The sequence below is a fragment of the Cetorhinus maximus genome, chromosome 13, assembly GCF_964194155.1.
Source record: "Cetorhinus maximus chromosome 13, sCetMax3.hap1.1, whole genome shotgun sequence".
NCBI classification, from domain to species: domain Eukaryota; kingdom Metazoa; phylum Chordata; class Chondrichthyes; order Lamniformes; family Cetorhinidae; genus Cetorhinus; species Cetorhinus maximus.
The window spans coordinates 70,543,456-70,571,041 of NC_135891.1; the positions used below are offsets into that span (position 1 = coordinate 70,543,456).

The 27,586-nt window shown below is 45.0% G+C and overlaps 1 protein-coding gene across 2 annotated transcripts in view; it reads left to right on the forward strand.

Annotated features, from left to right (window-relative positions):
- The window catches only part of pcif1 (phosphorylated CTD interacting factor 1), a 205,463-nt gene extending 178,186 nt beyond the window's left edge, over positions 1 to 27,277 (forward strand). The window contains exons 13-15 of one of the 2 annotated variants that reach the window (XM_078555515.1): positions 5,345 to 5,438; positions 23,288 to 23,463; positions 26,063 to 27,277. In XM_078555515.1, the coding sequence (XP_078411641.1) occupies positions 5,345 to 5,438; positions 23,288 to 23,463; positions 26,063 to 26,291 (499 nt within the window). In that variant the 3' untranslated portion in view covers positions 26,292 to 27,277. Of the gene's footprint in view, positions 1 to 5,344; positions 5,439 to 11,453; positions 11,702 to 23,287; positions 23,464 to 26,062 lie in introns of those variants that run through there. The other variant, XM_078555516.1, reaches the window with a different exon arrangement.
- The last annotated feature ends 309 nt before the right edge of the window (positions 27,278 to 27,586 follow it).

Consider the following 27,586-nt stretch of genomic DNA (forward strand, 5'->3'; position numbering starts at 1 on the left):
GCTCGCTTGCAACTTACTCTTTCCTTTGTAACCTACTGGGCTGGTATTCCTGTGTATTCCAGGATGAGTGCAGCACTGTTCAGGACAGGAAATCTGAAATAGACTGTATTTCTGAGCTGGTGCTATTTTTTACAGGGAGAGAGAGTTTATACAGTGAGCGGGTTTATATAGTGAGTAAATTTACAACAGCAGCTTGCATTTATGTGGCACTTTAATGTATAAAATGGTCCAAGCTGTGTGGCAGATACATAATCAGATAAAAATTGACACTAAGCTAAATAAGGTAAGGTACATAAGATGACTGATGGCTTGGTCAAAGTAGTACATATAGGAACATAGGAACAGGAGTAAACCATTTAACCCCTCGAACTTGTTCCACCATTCAGTGAGGTCATGGCTGATCTGTGGCCTGGCTCCACATACTTTCCTTTTCTCCATATCCCTTAATACCATTGGATATAACACAATCTTTCGATTTCACATTTAAAATTTGCAATTGGTCTAGTTTCAATTACCCTTTACAGAAGAGAGTTCCAAACTCCTACCAGCCTTTGTGTGTGCGAGTGCTTTCTAATTTCACTCCTGAAAGGGCTGGCCCTAACCAGCAGAAATAGGTTCTTTCTACCTACCCAATCTGTTCTCCTAATGTCATGAAAACTTCAATCAAATCACTCCTTGGCCTACTAGATTTCAGGGATTATTTATGTAATCTCTCTTCATAATTTAACTCTTTGGGTTCAGGCATCATTCTGGTAAATCTCTGCAGCACTGCATCCGAAGCCAATACATCCTTCCTGAGATGTGGTGGCCTGAACTGCTCAAAGTGTTCCAGTCTAACCAGGGCTGAAGCTTGCCTTTTAATCCCTTGTATTCTGCTTCTCTAGATATATAGGAATCATTAGACTTTTTCTGATTATTTTCTATATCTGTGATATTTTCATGATCTATGTACCTGGACACCCAAGTCTCTATCGATCTCCACTGTTTCTAGATTTTCACCATTTAGAAAGTATCCTCTGGGTGACCTCACATTTGCCTATAGTGAAATCATTTTGCTATAGTTTTGCCCATTCACTTAATCTATTGATATCTCTTTATAATTTTTAAATTCCATCTACACTGTTTACAGTGCTGCCTATCTTTCTGTCTTTGGCAAATTTGGATATGTGGCTTTCTATTCCATCATCTAAGTCGTTAATGAATACAGTGGAGTCCTCAACTCAGATCCTTATAGGACACCACTAGCCACATATTACCCATTATTCTTACTCTGTCTCCTGCTACTACACCAATTTTCCTAACCAGATAATAACTTGCCTTCAATTCCCTAGGCTTCCACTGTAGCTAACAGTCTCTTATGAGGGATTTTGTCAAATGCCTTCTGGAAACCATGCAACTAACATCCTTTGACATTCTGCTGTCCCCTACTTTAGTTGTTTCTTCAAAAAATTCAGTCATATTCGTCAGGTATGGCCTACCCTGTACAAATCCATTCCAGCTATCTCAGACCAGCTGAAAATTTTCAAATGTTCAGTCAATTTTATCTGTAATTCATTCATGTCTGCTCTGCCCGAAGGTATGTCCTTTGTTCATTGTCTGCTGTTATTTTATCCTGAGCTGTTTTCTTGGCAGTTTTTTTGTCAATACTGGTTTGCCATTACCTTCCATTCTCAGGAGCAGTGCGCAGCGGCAGGTGCCAAGTGTACCTCAGCTGGAATGGGAATCGAACCTACGCTGTTGCCGTTAATCTATTTCACACACTAGCCATCTAGACAATAGAGCTAATGACACCCCCCTCCCCACCCTTAATTATAGACCGTAGTAATTTTCCGGTAACAGATGCTAGGCTAATTGGTCTAAAATTCCCTAATTTTCCCCTCTTACCTTTCTTAAATAGCAGGGTGATATGTGCAGATTTTCCAATCTAAAGAAATGGTTCCTGAATTCAAGAAAACTTTAGAGGATTACAGTGAGAGCATCTGCAGTTTTTTTCCCTACTTCCTTTAAAACTCTAAGATGGAAACCATCTGGTCCTGGGGATTTGTCGATCTTTGGTGCCACTGTTTTCTTCATTATTGTTACTTTGCTTGTTATTTTTGGTGAGTCCCTGTCCATGATTCAATATTACTTGGGATGTCTGACATGCTGGCCTCTTCCTTTACTGAAAATATTAACACACAAGAATATTCAAGATGCCTACCATTTCCTTATTTTCAGTGACAATATCACTGTATCCAAGGGGTCCACCTTGCTCCTGACCAACCTCCTTTTCCTAATGGTAAAAATTATTTGTGCTAATTTTGACATCCCTTTGCAAGTTTCTTTTCATATTCTCTTTTCGTAGCTCTTAGTATCTGCTTTGTCACTCTTTGCTGATCTCTGTGTCTTCCCATTTGCCAGGATCTGTGGTATTTTTGTATGCTTTCTCTTTTAATCTTATGTTGTCTCTTACCTCTTTAGCTGTCCATGGCTATGTCTTTTGACAAGTAGAGTTCTCGCCCTTTAGGATATAAATTGGTTCTGTACCATGTTAAATTCTTTTCGAACACCTCCCACTGATCTTCTGCTTTTTTCACACATTAACAGGTTTGCCCATTTAACTGTGGACACTCTCATCATATGGAAGGCAGCCATACTTAAATCTAGAACTTAGTAGCTGATTTGCCTTTCTCTCTTTCAAACACTGTGTTGAACCCTATCATATTATGATCGTTTCTAGATAAATGTTCACCCTGTTGGGATAAGTGTTAGGCTGTTAGCTAAATCTGGTTCTTGCTCATTACTGCATCTAATCTGGCCTGCCCCCTTGTTTGTTCTAGAACATATTGTTGCAGAAAACTCCAGGGCACACTGAGGAAATTCACTACCTTTCTGCCATGTGGTAGTGTACTTATACCAATCTATATGAAAGTTAAAATTCCCCAATACAACCACCCTGCCTTTGCTACATGCTTGTCTAAACTCTGCATTTATATGATCTACTACTTCACTGCTGCTACCAGGAGGCCTTTCCCAAACTCTCTTTACAATCTTAAATCCTTTCCTATTTCTTAATTCTACTCAATGTCTCCACTGCCTGTTTACGTCTCATTATATCCCCTCTTATCACTGAAGTGATTTCATCTTAATGACTAAGGCTGCTTCTCCCCATCTATCATTTTCCCGATCTTTCCTGTGGACCTTATAACCCGGAAGATTTAGTGCCCAGCCCTGACTGTCTTGCATTCGTGTCTTAGTAATGGTTACCGCATCATCATTTCCAAGTTGAATTTATGCCTGCAATTTATTCAGTTTGTCCCTTCATACTCCAAACCTCTGTTTAAGGAATGCTTATTTGGGCTGAATACCCTAACTTCTCTTTTAGCTCCAATGTTTCGTTCACATGTTTCTTATTTCCCTCTCATGGTTTAATCATTTTACATCTTTGTTTTCCCTTTACCTTCATTGCCTGTTACTCTATTCCCTTCCATTTTATTTACTTTTTGAACGATTATTATTACTACCCCTTCGTGGCCCCCACTCCCCCTCTCCACCCACTCCCCACCTAATTTACTAGTTTAAAGTCCTCCTGACCACCCTATTAATACTTTCATTCTTTCTGTGAGGACCCTGGTCCCAGCCTGATTCGGGTGGAGCCATTCTAACAGTACAGTTTCTTCCTGTCCTAGTACTAGTGCCTGTGTCTCATGAAATGGAACCCTCTTTCCCACACCACTCCTTCTGCCACAAGTTCTCCCCCACCCTCCCCATTCTGCTTAGCCCTATACTAATTTGCACGTGGCTCAGGTAATGATCTAGAGATTATAATCCTTGAAGTCCTGTTCTTTAATTTAGTTCCGAGTTCCTGGAACTCTCCAAACAAGACCTCTTGCCTACTCTACCCTATGTTGTTGGTTCCAACATGGATCACAACAACTAGATCCTCCCTCCCTCACTCTCCAATATCCTTTCAGTCTGGTTCGAGCGGTCCCTCACTTTGGAACCAGGTAGGCAACATACTATGTGGGATTCTCAATCCTGCTTATACAAGGATGCTGTTTATCCCCCTTTTTTATTGAGTCCCCTCCAAATACGATTTTATGCTTCCCTTCCTCCCCCCCTTACCCCCATTGGACAGCCACCTGCTCCAAGGTGCCAAGGTCCACATTCTGTCTGTCCTTCTGACAGTCTTTATTCTTCTTCTCACAAGTAGCAAGTACAATTGTACCTGTTGAATAGGATCAGTTTCAGTGGTTCCTCGTTCTCTAGCTTACCTAGGTCCCCATTGCTCTGCACAGTATGTACACTATCAGTCACACCAGCCCCATTCTGAATCTGCACCTCTCTATGAGGGGTGACTGAAGTCTGGAACAAAGTGGCCAGATACTGCCCTGCCTCCCTTACGTGTCAGAGTGTCTCCAGCTCACATCCAGCTAAAGGACTCTAACCCAGGGAGATTCAAGATGGAGACATTTACTGGAGATGTGTTGCTCTGGATAACCTTGCTGTCCACATACTGCAGTACTGCAGCCTGTTCTGCCATATTGTTTACATCTATTTGTTAGCTTGTTGTAAGATTTTTTTCTACACACTAACTTACACTAAGCACTAAAACACTGGAAACAAATTTTAAAATACTTACTGCCTCAAATTTTCACAAACCATGACAAGTATTGTAGACAAATTGCAACCCCTCTTTCCTCTCTGCATCAAGCCCCCACTTGTACCAACTTCACAACTTCTGCACTGTTTTTTGATCATTTTGAGTGTCAAAAAGAAGTAGAGATTTAGAGAGGGAATTTCAGAGTTTAGAGCTTCTGTATTTAAAGGCATGGCCGCCTGTAGAGGGGTGAAGGGAGCTGGGATGCATCAGAGGACAGAATTGGATGAATGCAGAGTGCTCAGATGGTTTTAGTACTGGAGAAGATTACAGACAAGTGAGGAGTGAGGCAATTGGAGGGATTTAAATACAAGGATGAGAATTATAATATTGATGCATTGGCTCCTGGTCCACCAAGTAGTCCTTCACGCAATAGTTTGCATGGAGAGAGGGATGAAGAATCACTTTGCACAATGAGAGACGGTTTAGACACAGTGAAATATGGTTCATCCACAGCTGTGGGAGAAGGTCAGATCCCTGAGACTGTGCTGTGAGTGAGGGTCTGATCGCTGTGTTTGAGCTGTAAGTGTTAGGTCTCTGTGTTTGCTGAAGATGATGGTTTGATTGTGCTATGTGCAAGTATGTTCTGATTGTTCCACAGTGTGAGGGACCATGTCTTATGTGTGTTGTGCCTTTTCCTGTATACCTGTCTGTTGAGCTGATACTGAACAGTGTGAAAGCTGCCACTTGTTTTCTCTTTTACAGCTCATTCTTGACTTTCTCACCAGTCAGCGGCTCCTTTGAAGCAAATCCTCCGTTTGGTGAAGAACTGATGGAATCTATGGTCACACACATGGAGGTGAGGGTCTGAGGTGTTAGCCTGCACTATCAAAATGGACTGGGTATAGGACAAGGCTTGTATCAATGCTCAGTTGAAGTGTTTTGTTTAAAGTATCAAGAACTTTAATAGCAAGTTGTATGACCACAGATCTGATAACATCACTGGAAAAAATGAATGACTTGCCCAAATGAATGATTTCTATTTGGAGGTCAGATTATGATGAGAGTATTATTTCTGATATTCATTGTGAAACCTTGCCTTTAGGCAGGTTTTAGCTTACAGTGTAATGATGTTCATGTACTTCAGATGACCAAAGGCCATCAGTCTCATTCATAGTTGCCCCAATTACTCGCTTCGCAGTCCAGTTACCAATTGAGGAAATCTGTGTCAAAAATCCCTCTCCAGCCACTGTAAAGCAATGAGGCAAACACTAGGAGGCCCCAACCTCTTGGTTATTGGCCTAAAATCCTCCCTTTGATCTCCTAGTTCTCCAGAGATATGCAGAATGCCACCTTGAAGGGAGTCAGCCCTCATTAGCACCTCCGGGATGCTGTTCCAGACACAGTGGGAGAAAAGTAAAACTCTCATATCCAACCTCACTATCTGATGCCTCAATTTAATGGGTGGTTTCAAACTGTGCCAGCCCTAACAGCTCAAATAACCTGTGCCCTAAATAATTGTAGTTTGAATCAGAATCTTTCGAAGTGAATTGAAACCTAAGGCGTAAAGCTTATCTTATACTCAGCCGGCGGGATTTTCCACACCCGCCTGCTGCCGCGATCTTCCAGTCACGCCACAAGTCAATGGACTTCTGGCTGGGGCACCACCTCACCCACGACGGATCGCACCTGCAACGGTGCTGGAAAATCCCGGCCAGTGTATTTAAGCTAAAATTAACTTTGTTGCCCTTCTCTGTACCATGTCAAGAGCCAAGATGGCCTATTTGAGGTGGGAAGGGAATGGGGCTATAGTACTTGAATTATTAGTGCACTATCAGTGACCAATCCAAGACTTTCTACCCTTCGGTCACCTTTAACTTATGCCCACCCATTTTATACTCTATGCATGAAATCTTTGAATTTTTGTGCATAACTGCACACTTACCTATATTGAAGGACATTATGGAAAAAGAATATTCAACATGCTCAGGTGAAGTCATATATCTACAGCTTTTAGTGTTGTGTTCTAAAAATGGCATCCATTTTTACATATAAATCATTTAAAGCATGTGATTACCATCAGCTTGCACTAACCAGTGATGTGTTGTAATGGTGAACGTACCACTTGCTCTCCTGGTGTTACGTGATACGATTGATGTGAGCGGGCCCTGAGATGTCAGATGTGTTGGGCATGGGCCCGGATTTGCATCTCTGAGGTGGGAATTGAGGGATGAGAATAATCCCTCAGCCATGATCCCACCTCCGTCACCAGGCTGCCGGGAAACAGGACTTTCCAGCAGCCATAGTCTTGATTGACCTAGAGTTGGACCTACCACTGGAGACAGCAGGCCCGAGGGGGGTCAGAAGTAGGATGATTCCAGAATGGGCAAATTAAAAGGCCTGGAAAAACTCAGCAGGTCTGGCAGCATCGGTGGAGAAGAAAAGAGCTAACGTTTCGAGTCCACATGACCCTTCAACAGAACTGAGTGAAGTTAGGAGAGGGGTGAAATATAAGCTGGTTTAAGGTGGGGGGCGGGGGGAGAGAAGTTGAGGGTGGGGTGGTTGTAGGGACAAGCAAGCAGTGATAGGAGCAGATAATCAAAAGATGTCACAGACAAAAGGACCAAAGAGGTGTTGAAGGTGGTGATATTATCTAAGAGAATGTGCTAATTAAGAATGGATGGCAGGACACTCAAGGTACAGCTCTAGTGGGGGTGGGGTGGAAAGATTGACAAGGTATTAGTTGTAGATTTAAAAATAATGGAAATAGGTGGGACAAGAAAAATCTATATAAATTATTGAAAAAAACAAAAGGGAGGGGGAAGAAACGGGGTGGGGATGCGGGGAGGGAGTTTAAGATCTAAAGTTGTTGAATTCAATATTCAGCCCGGAAGACTGTAAAGTGCCTAGTCGGAAGATGAGGTGCTGTTCCTCCAGTTTGCGTTGGGCTTCACTGGAACAATGCAGCAAGCCAAGGACAGACATGTGGGCAAGAGAGCAGGGTGGAGTGTTAAAATGGCAAGCGACAGGGAGGTTTGGGTCTTTCTTGCGGACGGACCGCAGGTGTTCTGCAAAGCGGTCACCCAGTTTGCGTTTGGTCTCTCCAATGTAGAGGAGACCGCATTGGGAGCAACGAATGCAGTAGACTAAGTTAGGGGAAATGCAAGTGAAATGCTGCTTCACTTGAAAGGAGTGTTTGGGCCCTTGGACGGTGAGGAGAGAGGAAGTGAAGGGGCAGGTGTTGCATCTTCTGCGTGGGCATGGGGAGGTGCCATAGGTGGGGGTTGAGGAGTAGGGGGTGATGGAGGAGTGGACCAGGGTGTCCCGGAGGGAACGATCCCTACGGAATGCCGCCGGAGGGGTGAAGGGAAGATGTGTTTGGTGGTGGCATCATACTGGAGTTGGCGGAAATGGTGGAGGATGATCCTTTGAATGCGGAGGCTGGTGGGGTGATAAGTGAGGACAAGGGGGACCCTATCATGTTTCTGGGAAGGAGGAGAAGGCGTGAGGGCGGATGCGCGGGAGATGGGCCGGACACGGTTGAGGGCCCTGTCAACGACCGTGGGTGGAAAACCTCGGTTAAAGAAGAAGGAGGACATGTCAGAGGAACTGTTTTTGAAGGTAGCGTCATCAGAACAGATGCGACGGAGGCGAAGGAACTGAGAGAATGGGATGGAGTCCTTACAGGAAGCGGGGTGTGAGGAGCTGTAGTCGAGGTAGCTGTGGGAGTCGGTAGGCTTGTAATGGATATTGGTGGACAGTCTATCATCAGAAATTGAGACAGAGAGGTCAAGGAAGGGAAGAGAAGTGTCAGAGATGGACCTTGTGAAAATGATGGAGGGGTGGAGATTGGAAGCAAAATTAATAAATTTTTCCAGGTCCCGATGAGAGCATGAAGCAGCACCGAAGTAATCATCGATGTACCGGGGAAAGAGTTATGGGAGGGGGCCGGAGTAGGACTGGAACAAGGAATGTTCCACATACCCCATAAAGAAACAGGCATAGCTGGGGCCCATGCGGGTACCCATAGCCACACCTTTTATTTGGAGGAAGTGAGAGGAGTTAAAGGAGAAATTGTTCAGTGTGAGAACAAGTTCAGCCAGACGAAGGAGGGTAGTGGTGGATGGGGATTGTTCGGGCCTCTGTTCAAGGAAGAAGCTAAGGGCCCTCAGACCATCCTGGTGGGGGATGGAGGTGTAGAGGGATTGGACATCCATGGTGAAGAGGAAGCAGTTGGGGCCAGGGAACTGGAAATTGTTGATGTGACGTAAGGTGTCAGAGGAATCACAGATGTAGGTGGGAAGGGACTGGACAAGAGGAGAGAGAAGGGAGTCAAGATAACGAGAAATGAGTTCCGTGGGGCAGGAACAGGCTGACACGATCGGTCTGCCAGGACAGTTCTGTTTGTGGATTTTGGGTAGGAGGTAGAAGCGAGCCATCTGAGGTTGGGCGACTATCAGGTTGGAAGCTGTGGGAGGAAGATCTCCAGAGGAGATGAGGTCAGTGACAGTCCTGGAAACAATGGCTTGATGTTCCTCCTGCCTCTCCCTGGACCATGACCCCACCACGGAACATCAAGCCATTGTTTCCAGGACGGTGAAAATTAAGACACTTAATCTGGGGCGTGCTCTCAATGATCTGCAACAATTTTAAATGGGTCATTAATAGGAGTGGGTTTGGTTTCCACCTCTGCCCTTTCCTGCACTGTGCAAAATGGCATTGGGTGAAAACAGAAAGTGGTGTCCAGCTGCCCCACTTAGCGGCCCTTTCTTGCTGTTCCACCTTCGTTTGGTCCTGTTTCAGAACTGCAAAATCTGGCTCATGGTGTTAGATGTTGCAGATTATCTGTCTGCAGTCCAGTAAACTTACTTATTTGAGATGGAGACTGGATGGTTAATAGGAAATCTATAAAAGCATAGAAAATAGAAACTAGGTCATTCGGCCCTTCAAGCCTGCTCCGCCATTCAATATGATCATGCCTGATCCTCTATCTCAACACCATACTCCCGCTCTCTTCCCATACCCCTTGACGCCTTTAAAGTCCAGAAATCTATTTATTTCCTTCTTAAATATATTCAGTGACTTGACCTCCACAGCCTTCGGTGGTGGAGAATTCCACAAGTTTATCACCCTCTGAGTCAAGAAATTTCTCCTCATCTCAGTCCTAAATGGCCTACCCTGTATCCTGAGATCGTGACACCTTATTCTAGACCCCCCAGCCAGAGGAAACACCATCCCTGCATCCAGTCTGTCCAGCCCTGTCAGAATTTTATATGTTTCAATGAGATCCCCTCTCATTCTTCTAAACTCCAGTGAATACAGGCCTAGTCAACCCAATCTCTCCTCATACGAGAATCCTGCCATCCCAGGAATCAGTCTGGTGAACCTTCGCTCCACTCCCTCTATGGTAAGTATATTGTTTCTTAGGTAAAGGGACACCTAAGCAAGGAGACCAAAACTGCACACAAAACTCCAGGTGTGGTCTCGCAGTAAGACATTCTTGTTCCTGTACTCAAATCCTCTTGCAATGAAGGCCAATATACCATTTGCCTTCCTAACTGCTTGTAACTTTTTTTATTTATTCATGGGATGTGAACACTGCTGACTAGGCCAGCGTTTATTACCCATCCCTAATCTCTCAGAGGGCATTTTTAAAAGTCAGCCACATTGCTGTGGGTCTGGAGTCACATGTAGACCAGACCAGGTAAGGATGGCAGATTTCCTTTCCTTAGTGTCTTTATGACAATCAGCAATGGTTTCATGATCATCATCAGACTTTTAATTTCAGATTTTTTTTAAATTGGATTCAAATTTCACCATCTCTCATAGTGGGATTTGAACTTGTGTTCCCAGAGCATTACCCTGGGTCTCTGGATTACTAGTGCACTGACAATACCACAAAGCCACCACAAGGACACCCAGGACCCTTTGTACATCAACATTTCCCAATCTATCACCACTTAACTAATACTCTGCCATTCTGTTTTTCCTGCTGAAGTGGATAACTTCACTCTTATCCACTTTATATTGCATCTGCCATGTATTTGCCCATTCACTCAACTTGTCTAAATCGCCTTGAAGCCTCTTTACATCCTCCTCAGCACTCACATTCCCACCTAGTTTTGTGTTGTCAGCAAACCTGGAACTACAATAAATTCCCACCGTTTGTGGGGCTTGCATTCCCACAAAATCTCACAAACGACGAAATAGTGAATGGGGAATGTGTTTTTGAATAGGACTCAATTAGATAGGTTCCAGCCATTGCAAGGGCAGCATTGGTTTGGGCAGTATTGTGTGCAGTACCTGTATACAACAGACAGGGGAGCCTCTGAGCAATACATCAGTGAAGATTTCAAATTGAATCGGGTATTAGTTTTGATGAAAGATCTTTTGGTAAATGATATTTTCGGTTGGAGGGAAAGCAGAAAACCCAAAGGATTTGAGTATTATTTCATCACAGTGGTGTCACCGCAATGACAATTGGGTATTTTGCTTGGACTTCTATAAAAAAATACTCAACCCACTATCCCCTTGCACCGCTACCCTGGTTTCTACTGTCTACTGGCTCGATGTTGCAGCCAGATGAATTCATTCCCTTCCTGACTGGTGGGCTGCCTCAGAGTCTTTTAAGCAGTCGCAGCTCTTGTTAATGTGGCTGATGTTAATGCGGCCCAACCACCAAGTTGGTTTAAGCTTCTCGCTGAACCTATATGTACATCGCTTGACCAATCACTGCAGAAAACTAAAAACATATCCCTTTGCTTAAATATGCTGAGAGTATGGCCGAGATTTTCAATTCTGGATTGAGAAGCTGCCCGCCAGTTCAGTTCAAGGTACAATCCTCACATGCCGTGTTCCTGACATTCCCACCCAGATTTTCAAATGGCCATGCCAATTAATGGCAGGGAGGGCTTCACGATCCCATAAAGGATGGCAGGAAGGCTTCCCGAGAGCTGGAGGGCCAAAGGGAGGACCTCCAGCCCTGACATATCGGCAGCCCCTCTGGTTGAGGCAGGAACTGGCTGCCCACGATGCAGAAAGAGAGGGTGTCTCAATATGAAGAAACCGCGGATAACTGAACATTGCTCACGCAATGAGCGAAGCGGTGTACAGAGAACAAAGCGTGGGTAAGTGAAAACGCAAGCCAGGAAGGTGCGAACGATGGGACTTTACTGTGTTACATTTGGTTCCCTCATCCAAATCATTGATATACATTGTGAGTAGCTGGTGCCCAAGCACTGATCCCTGCGGTACCCCACTAGATACCGCCTGTCACTCCGAAAAAGACCCATTTATTCCTACTCTGTTTCCTGTCGGTTAACCAATTCCCAATCCATGCCAATATATTATCCCCCAATCCCATGTGCTTTAATTTTGCACATTAACCTCTTACGTGGGACTTTATCAAAAGCTTTCTGAAAATCCAAATACACCACACCCACTGGTTCTCCCTTATCTATTCTACTAGTTACATCCTCAAAAAACTCCAGTAGGTTTGTCAAACATGATTTCCCTTACATAAATCCATGTTCACTTTGTTTAATCCCATTGTTATTTTCTAAGTGTCCTGTTATTGCATTCTTTATAATAGACTCTAGCATTTTCCCTACCACTGATGTTAGGCTAACTGGCCTGTAATTCGCTGTTTTCTCCCTTCCTCCTTTTGTTAAATAGTGGGGTTACATTTGCTACCCTCCAATCTGCCGGGACTGTTCCAGAATCTACAGAATTTTGAAAGATAACGACCAACGCATCCAGTATTTCCATGGCCATTTCCAGTACCCTGGGATGTAGATTATCAGGCCCTGGGGATTTATTGGCATTCAGTCCCATTAATTTCTCCAGTACTATTTTTTTACGAATAATAATTTCCTTCAATTCCTCCTTCTTACTAGACCCTTGGTTCCCTAGCATTCCTGTGAAGTTATTTGTGTCTTCTTCCATGAAAGTAGTTGTTTAATTGCTCTGCCATTTCCTTGTTCCATATTATAAATCCTGCTATTTCGGACTGTAAGGGACCTACATTTGTCTTCACTAATCTTTTTCTTTTCCATACTTATAGAAGCCTTTACAGTCCGCTTTTATGTTCCTTGCAAGTTTACTCTCATACTCTATTTTTCCCCTCTTAATCAATCTCTTGGTCCTCCTTTGATGGATTCTAAACTACTCTCAATTCTCAGGTTTGCTACTTTTTCTAGCAACTTTATATGACACCTCTTTGGATCTAATACTATCCTTAATTTCTTTTGTTACCCATGGTTGGGCAGCTTTTTCTGTTGTGTTTTTGTGCCAGAAGGAAATATACAACTGTTGCAATGCATGCATTTGATCCTTAAATATTAGTCATTGCCTATCCACCTTTTAATGAAGTTCCCTAATCTATCGTAGCCAACTCTCATACCTTTGTAGTTTCCTTTGTTTAGATTTAGGACCCTGGTTTTAGATTGGATTACTTTCCATCCTAATGAAGACTTCTATCATGTCATGGTCACTCTTCTCTAAAGGATCCTGCACAACAAGATGATTAATTAACTCCTTCTCATTGCACAATACCAAATCTGGGATAGCCTGTTCCTTAGTTGGTTCCTCGACGTACTTGTCAAAAAAACACCTCGTACACACTCCAGGAATTCATCCGCCACAGTATTATTGCTAATTTGGTTTGCCCAGTCTATATGTAGGTTAAAGTCACCCATGATTACTGTAGCACCCTTGTTACATGTATCTCTAATTTCCTGTTTAATGCCATCCCCGACCTTATCACTACTGTTTGGAGGCCTATAGACAACTCCCACTAATGTTTTCTGCCCCTTGTTGCTTCTTAGCTTCGCCCAGACTGATTCTACATCTAGATTTTCTGAGCCAATATCCTTTCTCATTATTGCATTGATTTTGTACTTAACTAACAACAACACCCCACCTCCTTTTCCTTTTTGCCTGTCCTTTCTAAATATCAAATATCCTTGGATATTCAGTTCCCAGCCTTGGTTCACCCTGCAGCCACATCTCCGTAATCACAATCATATCAAACTCATTTACATCTATTTGTGCTGGTAATTTGTTTATCTTATTGTGAATGCACCATGCATTCAGATACAGTGCCTTTAGACTTGTCTTTTTAACAGTTTAACATTTTTTTTTGTACTATGACCCTATTTGCTGCTAGCCCTTGTTTCCTCTGCCTTCCATTTTTGCTTTCTATTTTTACGTCTTTCATTTCTATCTTTGTTTCCCTCTCTTGTATCTCCTCGCTCAGGTTCCCATCCCCTTGCCAATCTAGTTTAAACCTTCCCCCACAGTACTAGCAAATACACCTGTGACGATATTGGTCCTGGTCCTGCTGGGGTGCAACCCATCCAGCTTGTACAGGTCCCATCTTCCCCAGAATTGGTACCAATGCCTCAGGAATCTAAATCTCAACCTCCTACACCATCTCTCCAGCCACGCATTCATCTGATCTATTTCCCTATCCCTGATCTCACTAGTGGGTGGCACTGGGAGTAATCCTGAGATTACTACCTTTGAGGTCCTGCTTTTTAGTTTATTTCCTAGTCTCCTATATTCTGCTTCCAGGACCTCATCCCTCTTTTTACCTATGTCATTGGTATCGATATGGACCACGATCTCTGGCTGTTCACCCTTCCCCCTTCAGAATGTCCTGCAGTCACTCAGTGACATCCTTGAACCTGGCACCAGGGAGGCAACATACCATTCTGGTGTCATGTCTGCAGCCATAGAAATGTCTATCTGTTCCCCTTACAATCAAATCCCCTATCACTATTGCTCTCCCACTCTTTTTTTCTCCCCTTACCACTCGTGATGCCACAGACTTGGCTATTGCTGCATTCCCCTGAGAAGCCCTCGTCCCCAGCAGTATCCAAAATGGAAAATCTGTTAGAGAGGGAGATGGACCCAAGGAGTTCCTGCCCTACCTGCCTGGTGCTTTAACTCTCTGGCGGTCATCCATTCCCTTTCCGCCTGTGCACTCTTTACTTGCGGTGTGACCACCTCACTGTACATGCTATCCGCGAAGATCTCAGCCTTGCGATGCTCCACAGTGACTCCAGCCGCAGCTCCAGCTCTGAAATGTGGATTTCAAGTAGCTGCAGCTGGAGACATTTCCTGCACACGTGATTGCTCTGGACACTGGAAGTGTCCCTAACTTCCCACATCTCACAGGAGGAGCATTCCACATGGCTGAACTGCCCTGCCATGGCTTACCCTTAAATTATTCTCTTTGCTTTCCCTTCCTCCCCTAATTCCCATAATCACCCAACTCCCAGACTCTCTATTCCAAGTTGCACTCAAGTGCTAAGTCATACTAAGTTGGCTGGTTTTATATGTTCCTAAGACAAAGGCTAGCTGACCCAGCTACAGAGGAACCAGTTTCAGCTGCTTCTTTAATTGACTAAGCCCAACCGCTCACCCAATGGAGAGCTTGTTAAAACCCAGGCTAAGGTGGGAACTTCAGAATTTAAACTGTAGATTTCAGTTAAATGCTCACTACATACAAAATTAGATTTTTACAAAAAGATTGAAAAAAATTAAGACTCCTTACTCACCATCCACCAGCCTTCTGTCCTCCTATCCATAGTGTTGAGTACTTTGGGAAGTTAGCAGTGGCAGAGAAGCTGAGCGCTAGTAATTGTCCCTTAACCATAATACATGAAATCACCTTGTCTTCACTTAAAATCATAAGAGTTTATAAAAATCAAAAAGGGGAAACTGTTTTATTTTTATTATTTCTCCCCCAGCAAAGAGGTAAATATTAATGGCAACCTATTTCTGTTAATTCTGAGAGTGCTTAGGAACATAGGATGAGACCATTCAGACCCTCAAGCCTGTTTCTTTGCCATTCAATTGGATCGTGACTGATCAGTGTCATAACTCCATCTACCTGCCTTGGTTCTGTAACCCTTAATACCCTCGCCAAACAAAAACCTATCAGTCTCAGTTTAAAATGTTCAATTGATCTGCAGCCTCAAGAGCTTTTTGCAGGGTGAGGGTTCTAGATTCCCACTACTCTGTGTGTAGAAGTGCTTTCTGACGCCACCCTTGATTGTCCTAGCTCTAATTTGAAGGTTTTGCCCCCTTGTTCTGGACTATGATTTGTTTACTATATTACAGCCGCCATGGTGCAATGTAGTGATCTCAGTGCTGAGCTATGTACGGGGAGAGTAGTACTTTAGTCTACCCAGCGTTCTGTTATTGGAAAGCAATTTCCCTATATTACAGCAGTTACTACACTTCAAAAATATTTTACTGGGGTGAATCATTTTGGGATATCCTGATGCCATGAAAGACACACTTTCAACATAGGTCCTTTCCTTTCATTTAATGGAAAGTGAGGCAGTCCGTGAGGTTGGTTGTTAATTTTCTCAGACCGTATTCAAATTAACATTCTCAACAGGAACTACTTGCATTTATATAGCACCTTTAAAGAAGTAAAACATCCCGAGGAGCTTCACAGGAGCACCATCAAACAAAATTTAACACCAAGACACAAACGGAGTAATTAAGACACATAAGCAAAAACTTAGTCACAGAGATAGATTGTAAGGAACATCTTCACAATGGAAAAAGAGGCAGAGAGGCTTAGGAAGGAAATTGCATAATTTAGGGCTTTGGTTGCTGAAGGAAAATGGAGATGTGCAAGAGGCCAGAATTAGAGGAGTGCTCATGTCTTGGAGGGTTGTAGGGCTGGAGGAGATTACAGGGATAGGGAGGGTCTAGACCATGAGGGATTTATAAGCGAGGATGCTGTGCAACACTGCAAAATCTGCCCCCACCCTGTGCTTTAACCTATTCATCCAAATGTAGAACATAAATGTCATATCTGACTTTGCTTTTCCCACAATGGCACATAGTGGAATTCCTGGATGGGTCCAGCCATTTTAATTAATAGAAAAATATTGCACAGTATGAGACTGACTCCTCCTTTCGGAAGTGCAAGGTCAAAGGGTTACTTCAGTGAATCTGGGAGGGTATAGGAGAGTCTGAGCTAACCAGGGGCCTCATGCTAGTTCTTTTAAACAGAAAAGACCAAGAACTGTAAAAAATTAGCAGCAGAAAAATTTGTCAACCTAGTTAGGGGGAAAGAACATGCAAGACTGACCCATTAAGAGTTTATTCCTAATACAAAGCATATAACCATGGTTCCCTTCAACTCCTACTCTATTCAGTGTTGTAGCTCAGCTGCTTGTCTCCCAATATTAGCAACAGTTCCATTCTGTTGCTGATGCAGGTGCAATCCCAACGTTCTCCTCCAGTGAAAAACAAAAAAGCAGTTCCATGTACTATAAGATTGATCTTATTGGCAACCTTGTAAATAAGGCCCAAACCATTTGCTCACCATGAAAGTTTGATGCTGAAATAGGGCACATCAAAGACATCCTGCAGGATAATGGCTACCCTGACCAGATCATTTCGCACTGTATATCGTGCAAACTCATGAACAGCCCTGAAAAGTGCCCAGTCTACCTCAGATTACCCTGGAAGGGCAAGGTACCCTAAAAGTTTGAGCAACAGGTGAAACTAGTTGCTATGCAGTAGCAACCTGAGTGGTATTCGCCACTAACACAATGCTGCCGCCAAGCCAAAAAGACGTTCTGCCTATCACACAAATGGGTAATGTGGTACATGAATTTCAGTGCCAGTGCGATGCCAGGTATGTAGGCCATACGTCCCAAAGATTGGCAGATCATATCAAACAGCATGTCCCTTCCGCTGTTTGCAACAGGCAGTGTACAGACCGTACCCAACCAACCTGTCCTTGCAAAACTCAAAACGCAGTGTCCAACATTAGATGTGATTCCGCGATTGGACAACATTTGCTAAATATTCCTCAGTGTGCTAAGAATTATGCTGACGACCAATTTAAGATTGTCAGTTGGACTCACAGTGTGGCACATTTGCGTGTACTGGAAGCTACATATATTAATAGGCAGGGCCCTGTTCTTTGCAGACAGAAAGAACGTGTACACACATTGCGCCTGTTTCAGCTAAACAAAATAAGTGACAGCTATTCCGTTGGTTCATTCCCCAGGCCAATGTCTTGATCAATCAGAGTCAAGCTGTCTGGTTTAAATTTCAAACAATGCTTGGAAGTTAACTGCCAGTCACCATCAACTGGTGCATTCTCCATGGCAACTCCAATCAGAATCCGCATGCCAACCAATCAAAGTCCACTTGCCAACCGATCAGCATTCTCTTCTCACACAGTATATGTTGTTTCCCCGACACTGGTATTTTCTTGCGAATTGTCCTGATGAGTGCAAGATGAAAAGCTTCAACAAAAATGTCTCTTTTTTCAGCAAAAGCACTTCTTTTTATTCGTCATTAATAACCTGCTGATGGAATCACAGAAATCATTAGCAGGCTGTTAAGCCGAGATCAAAGAAACACTCACCCTTTCCATATTTCACGAACTGAATGCTGTAACCCATTCAATTTCCAAATCTACCAGACCTTTGAGTTACATACACTCCAACTGGATGTTTACAATGTTCGTTGCACTATCTGATAGAGAAGAAGCAAAACATTAGAATCAGATCTAACCCACACTATTTGGAAGAGAAATACAGAAAATCTAAAATTGCTGGATAGCACAGTCCATATACTTATCAATCCTTTTTCAAAGTAGTTAAACCCTAAGATCCCTCAGCAACATGTGTAGGCACCCTGAACTGCCATGACGGCATCTGGGAGACAGCATCCCAGCCCTCACTCCTCATTACAGTGATAACCCCAACAAGACCATGAAATCATAAATCAATACCTGATCCATATACCAAAACAATAACTGTAAAATTATACACGAAGACCATATAATTATGTACAAATAGTAAAACTACAAAATGATATAGCAAAATAGAACAATTGATTGGTATCCCAGTACAATAATTTGCAAACCATAGGTCATTGCCATAACTGCAAAATGATACATAAATATCATAAAATATTACAGCTGTAAAGGTACCTAACCATGAAATTATATACCATAACCACTAAATCATAAAGTAAACTAACATTGGCACCAAATTGACATCCCTCTCGCAGACCAGTATGCAGTCAAGATGTTAAGATGGCTTGAGTCATGAGGAGAGTCAAGATTTGGACGATCTACAGACTCATTTGATTGTACTAGATCTCCAGATGGCTGTTTCGAAGACTATAAGGTGAAAAAATCCACTACCACATTAAGTGTTGCTAAACTTAAAACAGCCAGAATGAAAGATCGCTTCCATGAATCTTTGGAAAATCAAGTCAGTATTGTCAACACGACTTCCAGCAACATTCAAATGAACTGGAAAAACTTTAGGGATGCTTTTGCAGCTAGTTAAGACCCTACGACCACAAACCAGAAAACACCATGACTGGTTTGATGAGAGCAATATAGAGACGCTGAATTGCTCTGTGAAAAATTGACCCTTTGTCAAACATCTGTCATCAACACCAGAGAAAGTTGTATATAACAGTCAAAATAATGAGCTATCAAAGAAAGTTGAGGACATCCAGATGATTACTGACATGCATGAAAAGGTTCTATGAGATACTGCAAACTGTCTGTGGCCTCCTGTCTCCTGATAAGTGTTGATGACTACACCTTATTAACTGACAATATCCTAATTTTGGATAGTTGGGCTAACCATTCTAACCATTTTAAGAGTCTACTTAACTGGATGGCCTGCATAGAAAATAAGGTCATAAATCAGCTATCTCCCAGTCCATTAGTAATGCCTCTTGCTGAAGAAACTCATGTTTCTTGAGATCATTAAGGCAGTAGAGTCTCTCCAGTGGCAAGGCACCAATGCTACGCTTGCTGAGATATATTAAGCAGGGGGGCACCAACCGGTTCACTCTCTCATCTTTACCAGTTGATGGGCAAAAATAAATCATCCTGCAAGAGTGTAGAGATGCATCCATTATCCATCTAATCAAACACAAGAGCAGTAGGTATCTTTGTAAAAATCCCTTCTTATCATTGCAGGGAAAATCCTTGCTAGGATCATTTTAAACTGTTACATCAGGAATTTAGCTGCTAAGTTGTTGCCTGACAGCCAGTGTGGATTGAGAAGAGGCAAAGGTACGACTGATATGGTCTTTACCGCCATACAAGCTCAGGAAAAGGCTTGAGAACAAAACACTGGGCCTTTATTGTGTCTTTGTTGATCTTACAAAGATCTTTGATACAGTCAGCAGAGAGGGCCTTTGCAAAATGCTGGCCAATGTTGATTATCTCAAGCAGCTTAACCTGATGATGCAACAGTCCCATAATGGAAGATAGTGACGTTTCCATCCCCTTACCTGTCTCCGATGGAGTTCAACAGGGTTGTATTCCAGCTCCCATCTTAGTACCTTGTTTGTTTCTATGCTTGCTTATGCCTGGAGGAACCTGGATAAAGGAGTGCTCGTTCACTTCAAAATGAATGGCAATGTACAATTTCCATCATCTACACTCAAAAACTCAGATCTCTGAAAAATTGTTTGGGAGTTCTCATTACCTGTTGATTGCGCTGTGGGTGCCCACACTGAAGAGGGCCTTCAAGTCATACTCAATCATTTCTAGATTCTTGTAAAAAATATGGCCCCACCATCAATCTGCAGAAGACAGAAGTTATATTTCAGACAGCTGATCTGGAAAAACTTATGAGCCACCCAATATTACTATTGCATATGCTATCTGCAGTGGACAGGTTCACCTACCAAGGAAGCATCATGTCACGTACTGTATTCTTAGATGGTGAAGAGAATTGTAGGTTTTTTTTTTCAAATCCAGTAATATCATTGGAAGGTTCCATGTGAGGTAATGTGATTAAAAGAGCATTAAATTATCAACAGAAGTTAAAGTCTAGAAAGCAATTGTTAGACAGCTTACTTCGTATGTGCAATAGCTAAAGGATGTACAGTCGCCAAACAGAAAACTCAGTCACCTCCACCTCAGAAAGATGGTGAATATTCAACAGTGGTTTAGGATTACGAACACTGAGAAAGATTATATATGTCAAACAGAGAGACAGTGGTAGTAAAAGCACAGTCAAGGTGGGGTAATCACATAGTCCAAATACCTGATACTAAACTTCCCAAGAAGATGACATGAAGCTTGGTAAATGCTCTTGTGGAAGTCCATTCAAAAGATAAAAGGGTTGCCTAAAGACCAATCTAAAATAATGTGGCATTTCAGCTGACACATGGAGTTATGATGCTTACTTTAAGAAACTGGCAACAAATAATTAATGCTTGCACAAGAAAGCTTGAAGCAAGATGTGGCTAGCTAGCCAAAGAAGAACCCAAAGGAAATCAAGGAAAGGTCAGCCTAATTTGAAAAGAAGTGGTGTGCAATTTGGATTTATTTTAAGGAGACCTTGAGGAATATAGTGTGAGTTTATATTGAAGCAGGCTTTATTCCTAATTGGGTATGGAACTTGGACAGTTGTGCACGTATAGTCACCACACTGATAATCCAATAAAGTCTTCATAGCCACTGTGAAATTTGGAGACAAAACAAACACCAACATGTACAAACCACCTAAGGTCAAGTGCCCCCCTTTCAGTATTACCCTTTACCACTCATTCTGAAGTCCTTGCTGCCGATTTCAACAGCCATTACAGCCATGGGGATGGAATCCAGTTGATGAAGCAGGTGAACAACTGTTAGCCTGGGTCCACTGCTGGTGGTCGCCATCTACTCCATGATGCCAAGCAACCAGGCACCTTCCACTCATGTAGATGGAGAAAGGATTACAATCCAGATCTCTGCATTGTCTCTAGGGATGGTAACAGGTGCCCTCTTCTTGCATCGTGGAAGATCCTTCCTCACTTTTTCACACACAGCATCGGCTAGCCTTGATCAACAGTAGAATAAAGGTGCCTCTAATTACATCCGAACCTATGCCAGAGATAAGGGAGGTAACCAGACCAGTTTTGAGCTAAAGCTAAGAGATATCTTGGACTCGAGTTGGTTAAGAGCGCAGTGATACAGACTTCATTCCAACAAGCTGCTTGATTTCACAGGTAACATGAACAGACAGGATAAAGTTTACAGTGAAATTCAATATACTTCTGAAAATTCCTCAGATCATAGACAATAACAAAGCATGCCACACTATCTCTGTTAATGAACTAATCTTACTTTACTGACTGAAATTAGTTGGTGCCAAACTTGGAGACAGAGTTCTCTTTTCTGCGGTTGACACAATTCCAGATTACTAGAAGCTAGAGATGGTCCCCCTTCTTAACTGGACAGGAAACCAAAAGCCAAGTTCCTGACCCTACCATGGCTCTCTGTGTCAAAGTATTGGCCAGTTGACTTATCAATCACACTGGCCACCATCATCAGAGGTGTAGGATTCCCGTCAGTTATCACCCACTGGGGTCTCCTGAATCCATTCATTGCACAATAAAAACTTGTGTGTTCTGTTGATTTAACCTCATGCTGAATTTAATTTGAGATGAATTACCTGAAATGCCTTACAGGTTAACTAGCCAATATTCCTGAAACATGACAAGCTGGATGCATTGGTAGAGGGATTAGGTACAAATAAAAATGAATGCTTAGTTGCTTCCTAAGGTGTTGATCAAACTCTTGTAGATAGTGTGTCATTCAAGGCAAAAAGATGTTTTTCCTCAGATGAGGAATTGGAATTGTGAGGTTCCACAATTGTGTGGGCTTGTTTCAATGAAAAGAAGAGATTTTATGGTGATATATTGGAAATTTTCAAATTGTTTAGTATGATAAAGCATTCATAAAAAGACAACAGTAAGGGGAGCAGTTAGTCTTGCATAATTATACTCTGAGTAATAGAATTGTAGACTTAGGTTCCAGGAAATCTCATTCAAGTAGATGATGGGAAGGTAAATAGTTGTTGCCAACGGATATGGTCAGAATGTGAATAGATGAGTTGAGAGGTATGATGAGAAGGTGGGAGGGTGATATTGAGGATATGATGAGAAGGTGTAGAGATGAAGTTGAGGGATATTCTGAAAAAGTGGATTCTGAAGGCTGGTGGGTTTGAGAGGGTGGTGGTTTGAGAGGATGATGAGTTTGAGAGGATGTGAGGGTGGTGGGTTTGAGAGGTTGGTGAGTTTGAGAGGTCGATGGGTTTGAGAGGTTAATGAGTTTGAGAGATTGGCGGGTTTGAGAGGTTGGTGAGTTTGAGAGGTTGGTGAGTTTGAGAGGTTGGTGAGTTTGAGAGGTTGGTGAGTTTAAGCGGTTGGTGAGTTTGAGAGGTTGGTGAGTTTGAGAGGTTGGTGAGTTTAAGCGGTTGGTGAGTTTGAGAGGTTGGTGAGTTTGAGAGGTTGGTGAGTTTGAGAGGTTGGTGAGTTTGAGAGGTTGGTGAGTTTGAGAGGTTGATGAGTTTAAGCGGTTGATGGGTTTGAGAGGTTGATGAGTTTAAGCGGTTGATGGGTTTGAGAGGTTGGTGAGATTGAGAGGTTGGTGAGTTTGAGAGGTTGGTGACTTTGAGAGGTTGGTGAGTTTGAGAGGTTGTTGAGTTTGAGAGGTTGGTGAGTTTGAGAGGTTGATGAGTTTAAGCGGTTGATGGGTTTGAGAGGATGGTGAGTTTGAGAGGTTGGTGGGTTTGATGTGAGGGTGGGTTTGAGAGATTGAGGTCATTCAGAAAGGCACTGACTTGCCCTGTGGATGAAAACTCTGAAGTTGGGTGACCTATGAACCTGTTAACCTATTCCTTTTTTTTTGCCTTCAAACAGGAGCTGTTGGGAAGCTCTAGCGAGCCACTTTCATTCATAGTGTTCATCCCTGAATGGAGGAACCCTCCAACAGCAGCTCTCGTCCGAATGGAGGAGAGCAAGTTTAAACGACACCAAATCCTTGTTCCAGCCTATGAGCACGAGTACAGGAGCGGGGCACAGCACATCTGCAAAAAGTAAGATTTACAGCATCACCTGGTCATGGCATGGCTGGCAGACAAATGGGCTGTGTGATCTATGTTTATCTTATTTACAAATTATATCTACCTGTCATGGACTGAGGATGGGGATTGTGCACAGAGTAATTAATAATGATGGGAGAGTCACAGGATGGGGGAGGGCCACAGGGTGAGAGGGAAGAGTCACAGGATGAGGGGCGAGAGTCACGGGGTGAGTGGGGAGAGTTACGGGGTGAAGGGGGAGAGTTACAGGATGTGGGGGAGAGTTACAGGGTGAGGGAGAGTGTGTCATGGGGTGGGGGGGAGAGAGTCACGGGGCGAGGAGGGAGTGTCACAGGGTGTGGGGGGAGAGTCATGGGGTGAGGGGGGAGAGTCACGGGGGGAAGGGGGAGAGTTGCGGGGTGAGGGGGAGAGAGTCGCGGGTGAGGGGCAGAGAGTCGCGGGGTGAGGGGGAGAGAGTCGCAGGGTGAGGGGGAGAGAGTCGCGGGGTGAGTGGGAGAGAGTCGCGGGTGAGAGGGAGAGAGTCGCGGGGTGAGGGAGAGTCGCGGGGTGAGGGGGGGAGAGTCATGGGGTGAGGGGGAGAGAGTGGCAGGGTGAGGGGGAGAGAGTCACGCGGTGAGGGAAGAAGGTCGCAGGGTGAGGGGGAGAGGGTCAAGGGGTGAGGGGGAGAGAGTCGCGGGGTGAGGGGAGAGAGTGGCGGGGTGAGTGGGAGAGAGTGGCGGGGTGAGGGGGAGAGGTTCACGGGGGGAGAGGGTCGCGGGGTGAGGGAGAGGGTCGCGAGGTGAGGGAGAGTGGAGGGGTGAGGGGGAGAGGGTCACGGGGTGAGGGGGAAAGGGTCACGGGTGAGGGGCAGAGAGTCGCGGGGTGAAGGGAGAGTCGCGGGGTGAGGGGAGAGAGTCACGGGGTGAGGGTCACAGGGTGAGGGGGAACAGTCACGGTGAGGGGGGAGAGTCACGGGGTAAGGGGAGGGGACGAGGGGGGAAGTCACAGGGTGAGGGGGAGAGCCACAGGGTGAGGGTCAAGGTGAGGGGGGAGAGTCACAGGGTGAGGGGGGGAGTGTCACGGGGTGAGGGGGGAGAGTTACGGGGTGAGGGGGAAGAGTTATGGGGTGAGAGGGGAGAGTTACAGGATGAGGGGGAGAGAGTCACAGGATGAGGGGGAGAGAGTCACAGGGTGAGGGGGGAGAGTCATGGGGTGAGGGGGAGAGTCGCGGGGTGAGGGGGAGAGAGTCATGGGGTGAAGGGGGAGAGAGTCGCGGGTGAGGGGCAGAGAGTCGCGGGGTGAGGGGGAGAGAGTCGCAGGGTGAGGGGGAGAGAGTCGCGGGGTGAGTGGGAGAGAGTCGCGGGTGAGAGGGAGAGAGTCGCGGGGTGAGGGAGAGTCGCGGGGTGAGGTGGGGAGAGTCATGGGGTGAGGGGGAGAGAGTGGCAGGGTGAGGGGGAGAGAGTCATGGGGTGAGGGGGAGAGAGTCACGCGGTGAGGGAAGAAGGTCGCGGGGTGAGGGGGAGAGGGTCAAGGGGTGAGGGGGAGAGAGTCGCGGGGTGAGGGGGAGAGAGTCATGGGGTGAGGGGGAGAGAGTCATGGGGTGAGGGGGAGAGAGTGGCAGGGTGAGGGGGAGAGAGTGGCGGGATGAGGGGGAGAGAGTGGCGGGGTGAGGAGGAGAATGTCGCGGGGTGAGGGGAGAAAGTGGCGGGGTGAGGGGGAGAGAGTGGCAGGGTGAGGGGAGAGAGTGGCGGGGTGAGTGGGAGAGAGTGGTGGGGTGAGGGAGAGAGTGGCGGGGTGAGGGGAGAGAGTGGCGGGGTGAGGGGGAGAGGTTCACGGGGGGAGAGGGTCGCGGGGTGAGGGAGAGGGTCGCGAGGTGAGGGAGAGTGGAGGGGTGAGGGGGAGAGGGTCACGGGGTGAGGGGGAAAGGGTCACGGGGTGAGCGGGAGAGAGTGGCGGAGTGAGGAGGAGAGGGTCACGGGGTGAGGGGGAGAGGGTCGCGGGGTGAGGAGGAGAGGGTCACGGGGTGAGGGGAGAGGGTCGCAGGGTGAGGGGGAGAGGGTCGCGGGGTGAGTGGGAGAGGGTCACGGGGTGAGGGGAAGAGGGTCACGGGGTGAGGGGGAGAAGGTCACGGGGTGAGGGGTAGAGGGTCATGGGGTTAGGGGGAGAGGGTCTCGGGGTGAGGGGGAGAAGGTCATGGGGTGAGGGGAGAGAGTCATGGGGTGAAGGGAGAGGGTCTCGGGGTGAGGGGGGGAGAGGGTCATGGGGTGAGGGGAGAGGGTCACGCGTTGAGGGGAGAGGGTCAAGCGGTGAGGGGAGAGAGTCACAGGGTGAGGGGAGAGGGTCACGCAGTGAGGGGGAGAGGGTCTCGGGGCGATGGGAGAGAGTCATGGGGAGAGGGTCACGCGGTGAGGGGGACAGGGTCTCGGGGTGAGGGGAGAGGGTCTCGGGGTGAGGGGAGAGAGTCATGGGGTGAGGGGAGAGGGTCACGCGGTGAGAGGGGAGGGTCACGCGGTGAGGGGAGTGGGTCACGTGGTGAAGGGAGAGTCACAGAGGAGAGGCTGCCCATTATGATTTGAGATGAGCGATCTAAAAACTGTGTTTTGTTTATTTGTAGGGAGGATATCTATTATAAAGCTGTGCACTCTACAGCTCTCATCTTCCTGCAGAATGATGCTGGGTTTGCGAAATGGGAGCCCTTGCCAGAGCGGGTCCAGCAGCTAATGGCAGCCTATAAATTGACAGGAAAGTCATCCTCCTCCTCGTCCTCGTCCTCCTCATCGACAGCTGGTGAGAAAGACCAGGAACAGAGTCGGGACCAAAGCAGCAATACCGAGCATCATTGAAATGCGATTGAGGGCGTGTGCAAGACATAAGCAGCTCAGAGCAGTTAATACCGTGCGTGGTTCTAAACAGGTGGACTCAATACAAGCTGCAAAACCATTGTCGTCACCAGCAAGCAATGTACATAATGTACAGTGTCTTTCAAAACAGAACCAGAGTTCTGGGTTCTTAATGTTTCTGTTTGTTGTTTTTATTTTTATTGAGGTGTTTAGGGGAGCGAAGCAGAATATGTCTGTGTAATATATTCCATGGAAATATTTCATAACAGAATACCGTGTCAGTTTTATCAGCTTTCTTTTTTTTTTGAGATTATGCAATTCTGCCTAATATTTTTTTAAACTTTACGAATAGTGGCTGCAGACATTTTCCATTTAACGCAGGAATTTCTTTTCAATGCAGAGAATTAAGTGTAAGTGTACAAACTGATGGATAGGAATTGATTGGTGTTTCTGTAAGAAGTGTTGCTTCTTGTTGACCTGTGTAGACTGTATCTCTGAATTGTTCAACGGCAGCTCCACTCACTGAACGTTTGAATGTACAGCATCCAGCACAGCCCTCACATTTAACCCTTCACTGGCAAAGGGGAATTAGATAAACTTCTGAAGGGAAATAATGAAGGCTACAGGGAAAGAACAAGGATATGGGATTATGGCAGAGCGCTCCATATGAACGGTAGGCAGCATGGGCTCCTTCTGTGCTGAGTCCTCTTCAATCAGGTTCGAGGAGATTCTCATTAAGCACCCAGATTCCTGTCTATGTGGTTAGTTTCATTGATTGTTTAAATAATAAGGTCTCCCAACTGTGCAGCAACCTGTGGATGCAGAGCATTCGATTCAGGTAAATGGGAACCCTCTGCCAGTGATGAACTTTTAGTGATGATTATAGAGTAACTAGAATTCAGTACTATTCTCAGCTAGGCCAGCCAGCAAAGGGTTAAATATAGAGTTGCTCCACTTGAAAGGTGTGGCTCAATAAAATGTCCTGTTAAAGAGCAACTGAGACTGTAAGGTATTGTATACCCATACGTTGCTTCAACTACAGACCCAAGCACCAGAAAGGCCAGATTATCAACAATTTTGGTTCTTGACTTTTGCTATCTCGCTAAGAGGACCTGATATCAAAATGGCAGGGCAGCACTGGTTACTCATAATGAAACCACTTGACAGGTTCAGCTACACAGGATTGTGAGTAATGGTTCAGCGCTGTACTGCAGACTGAACACCCATCCCTTAGCGGTTACTGTCACATGTGGAGATCTGGCTGATCTGTGCAAGGCTGTAACCCAAGCAATATCCTG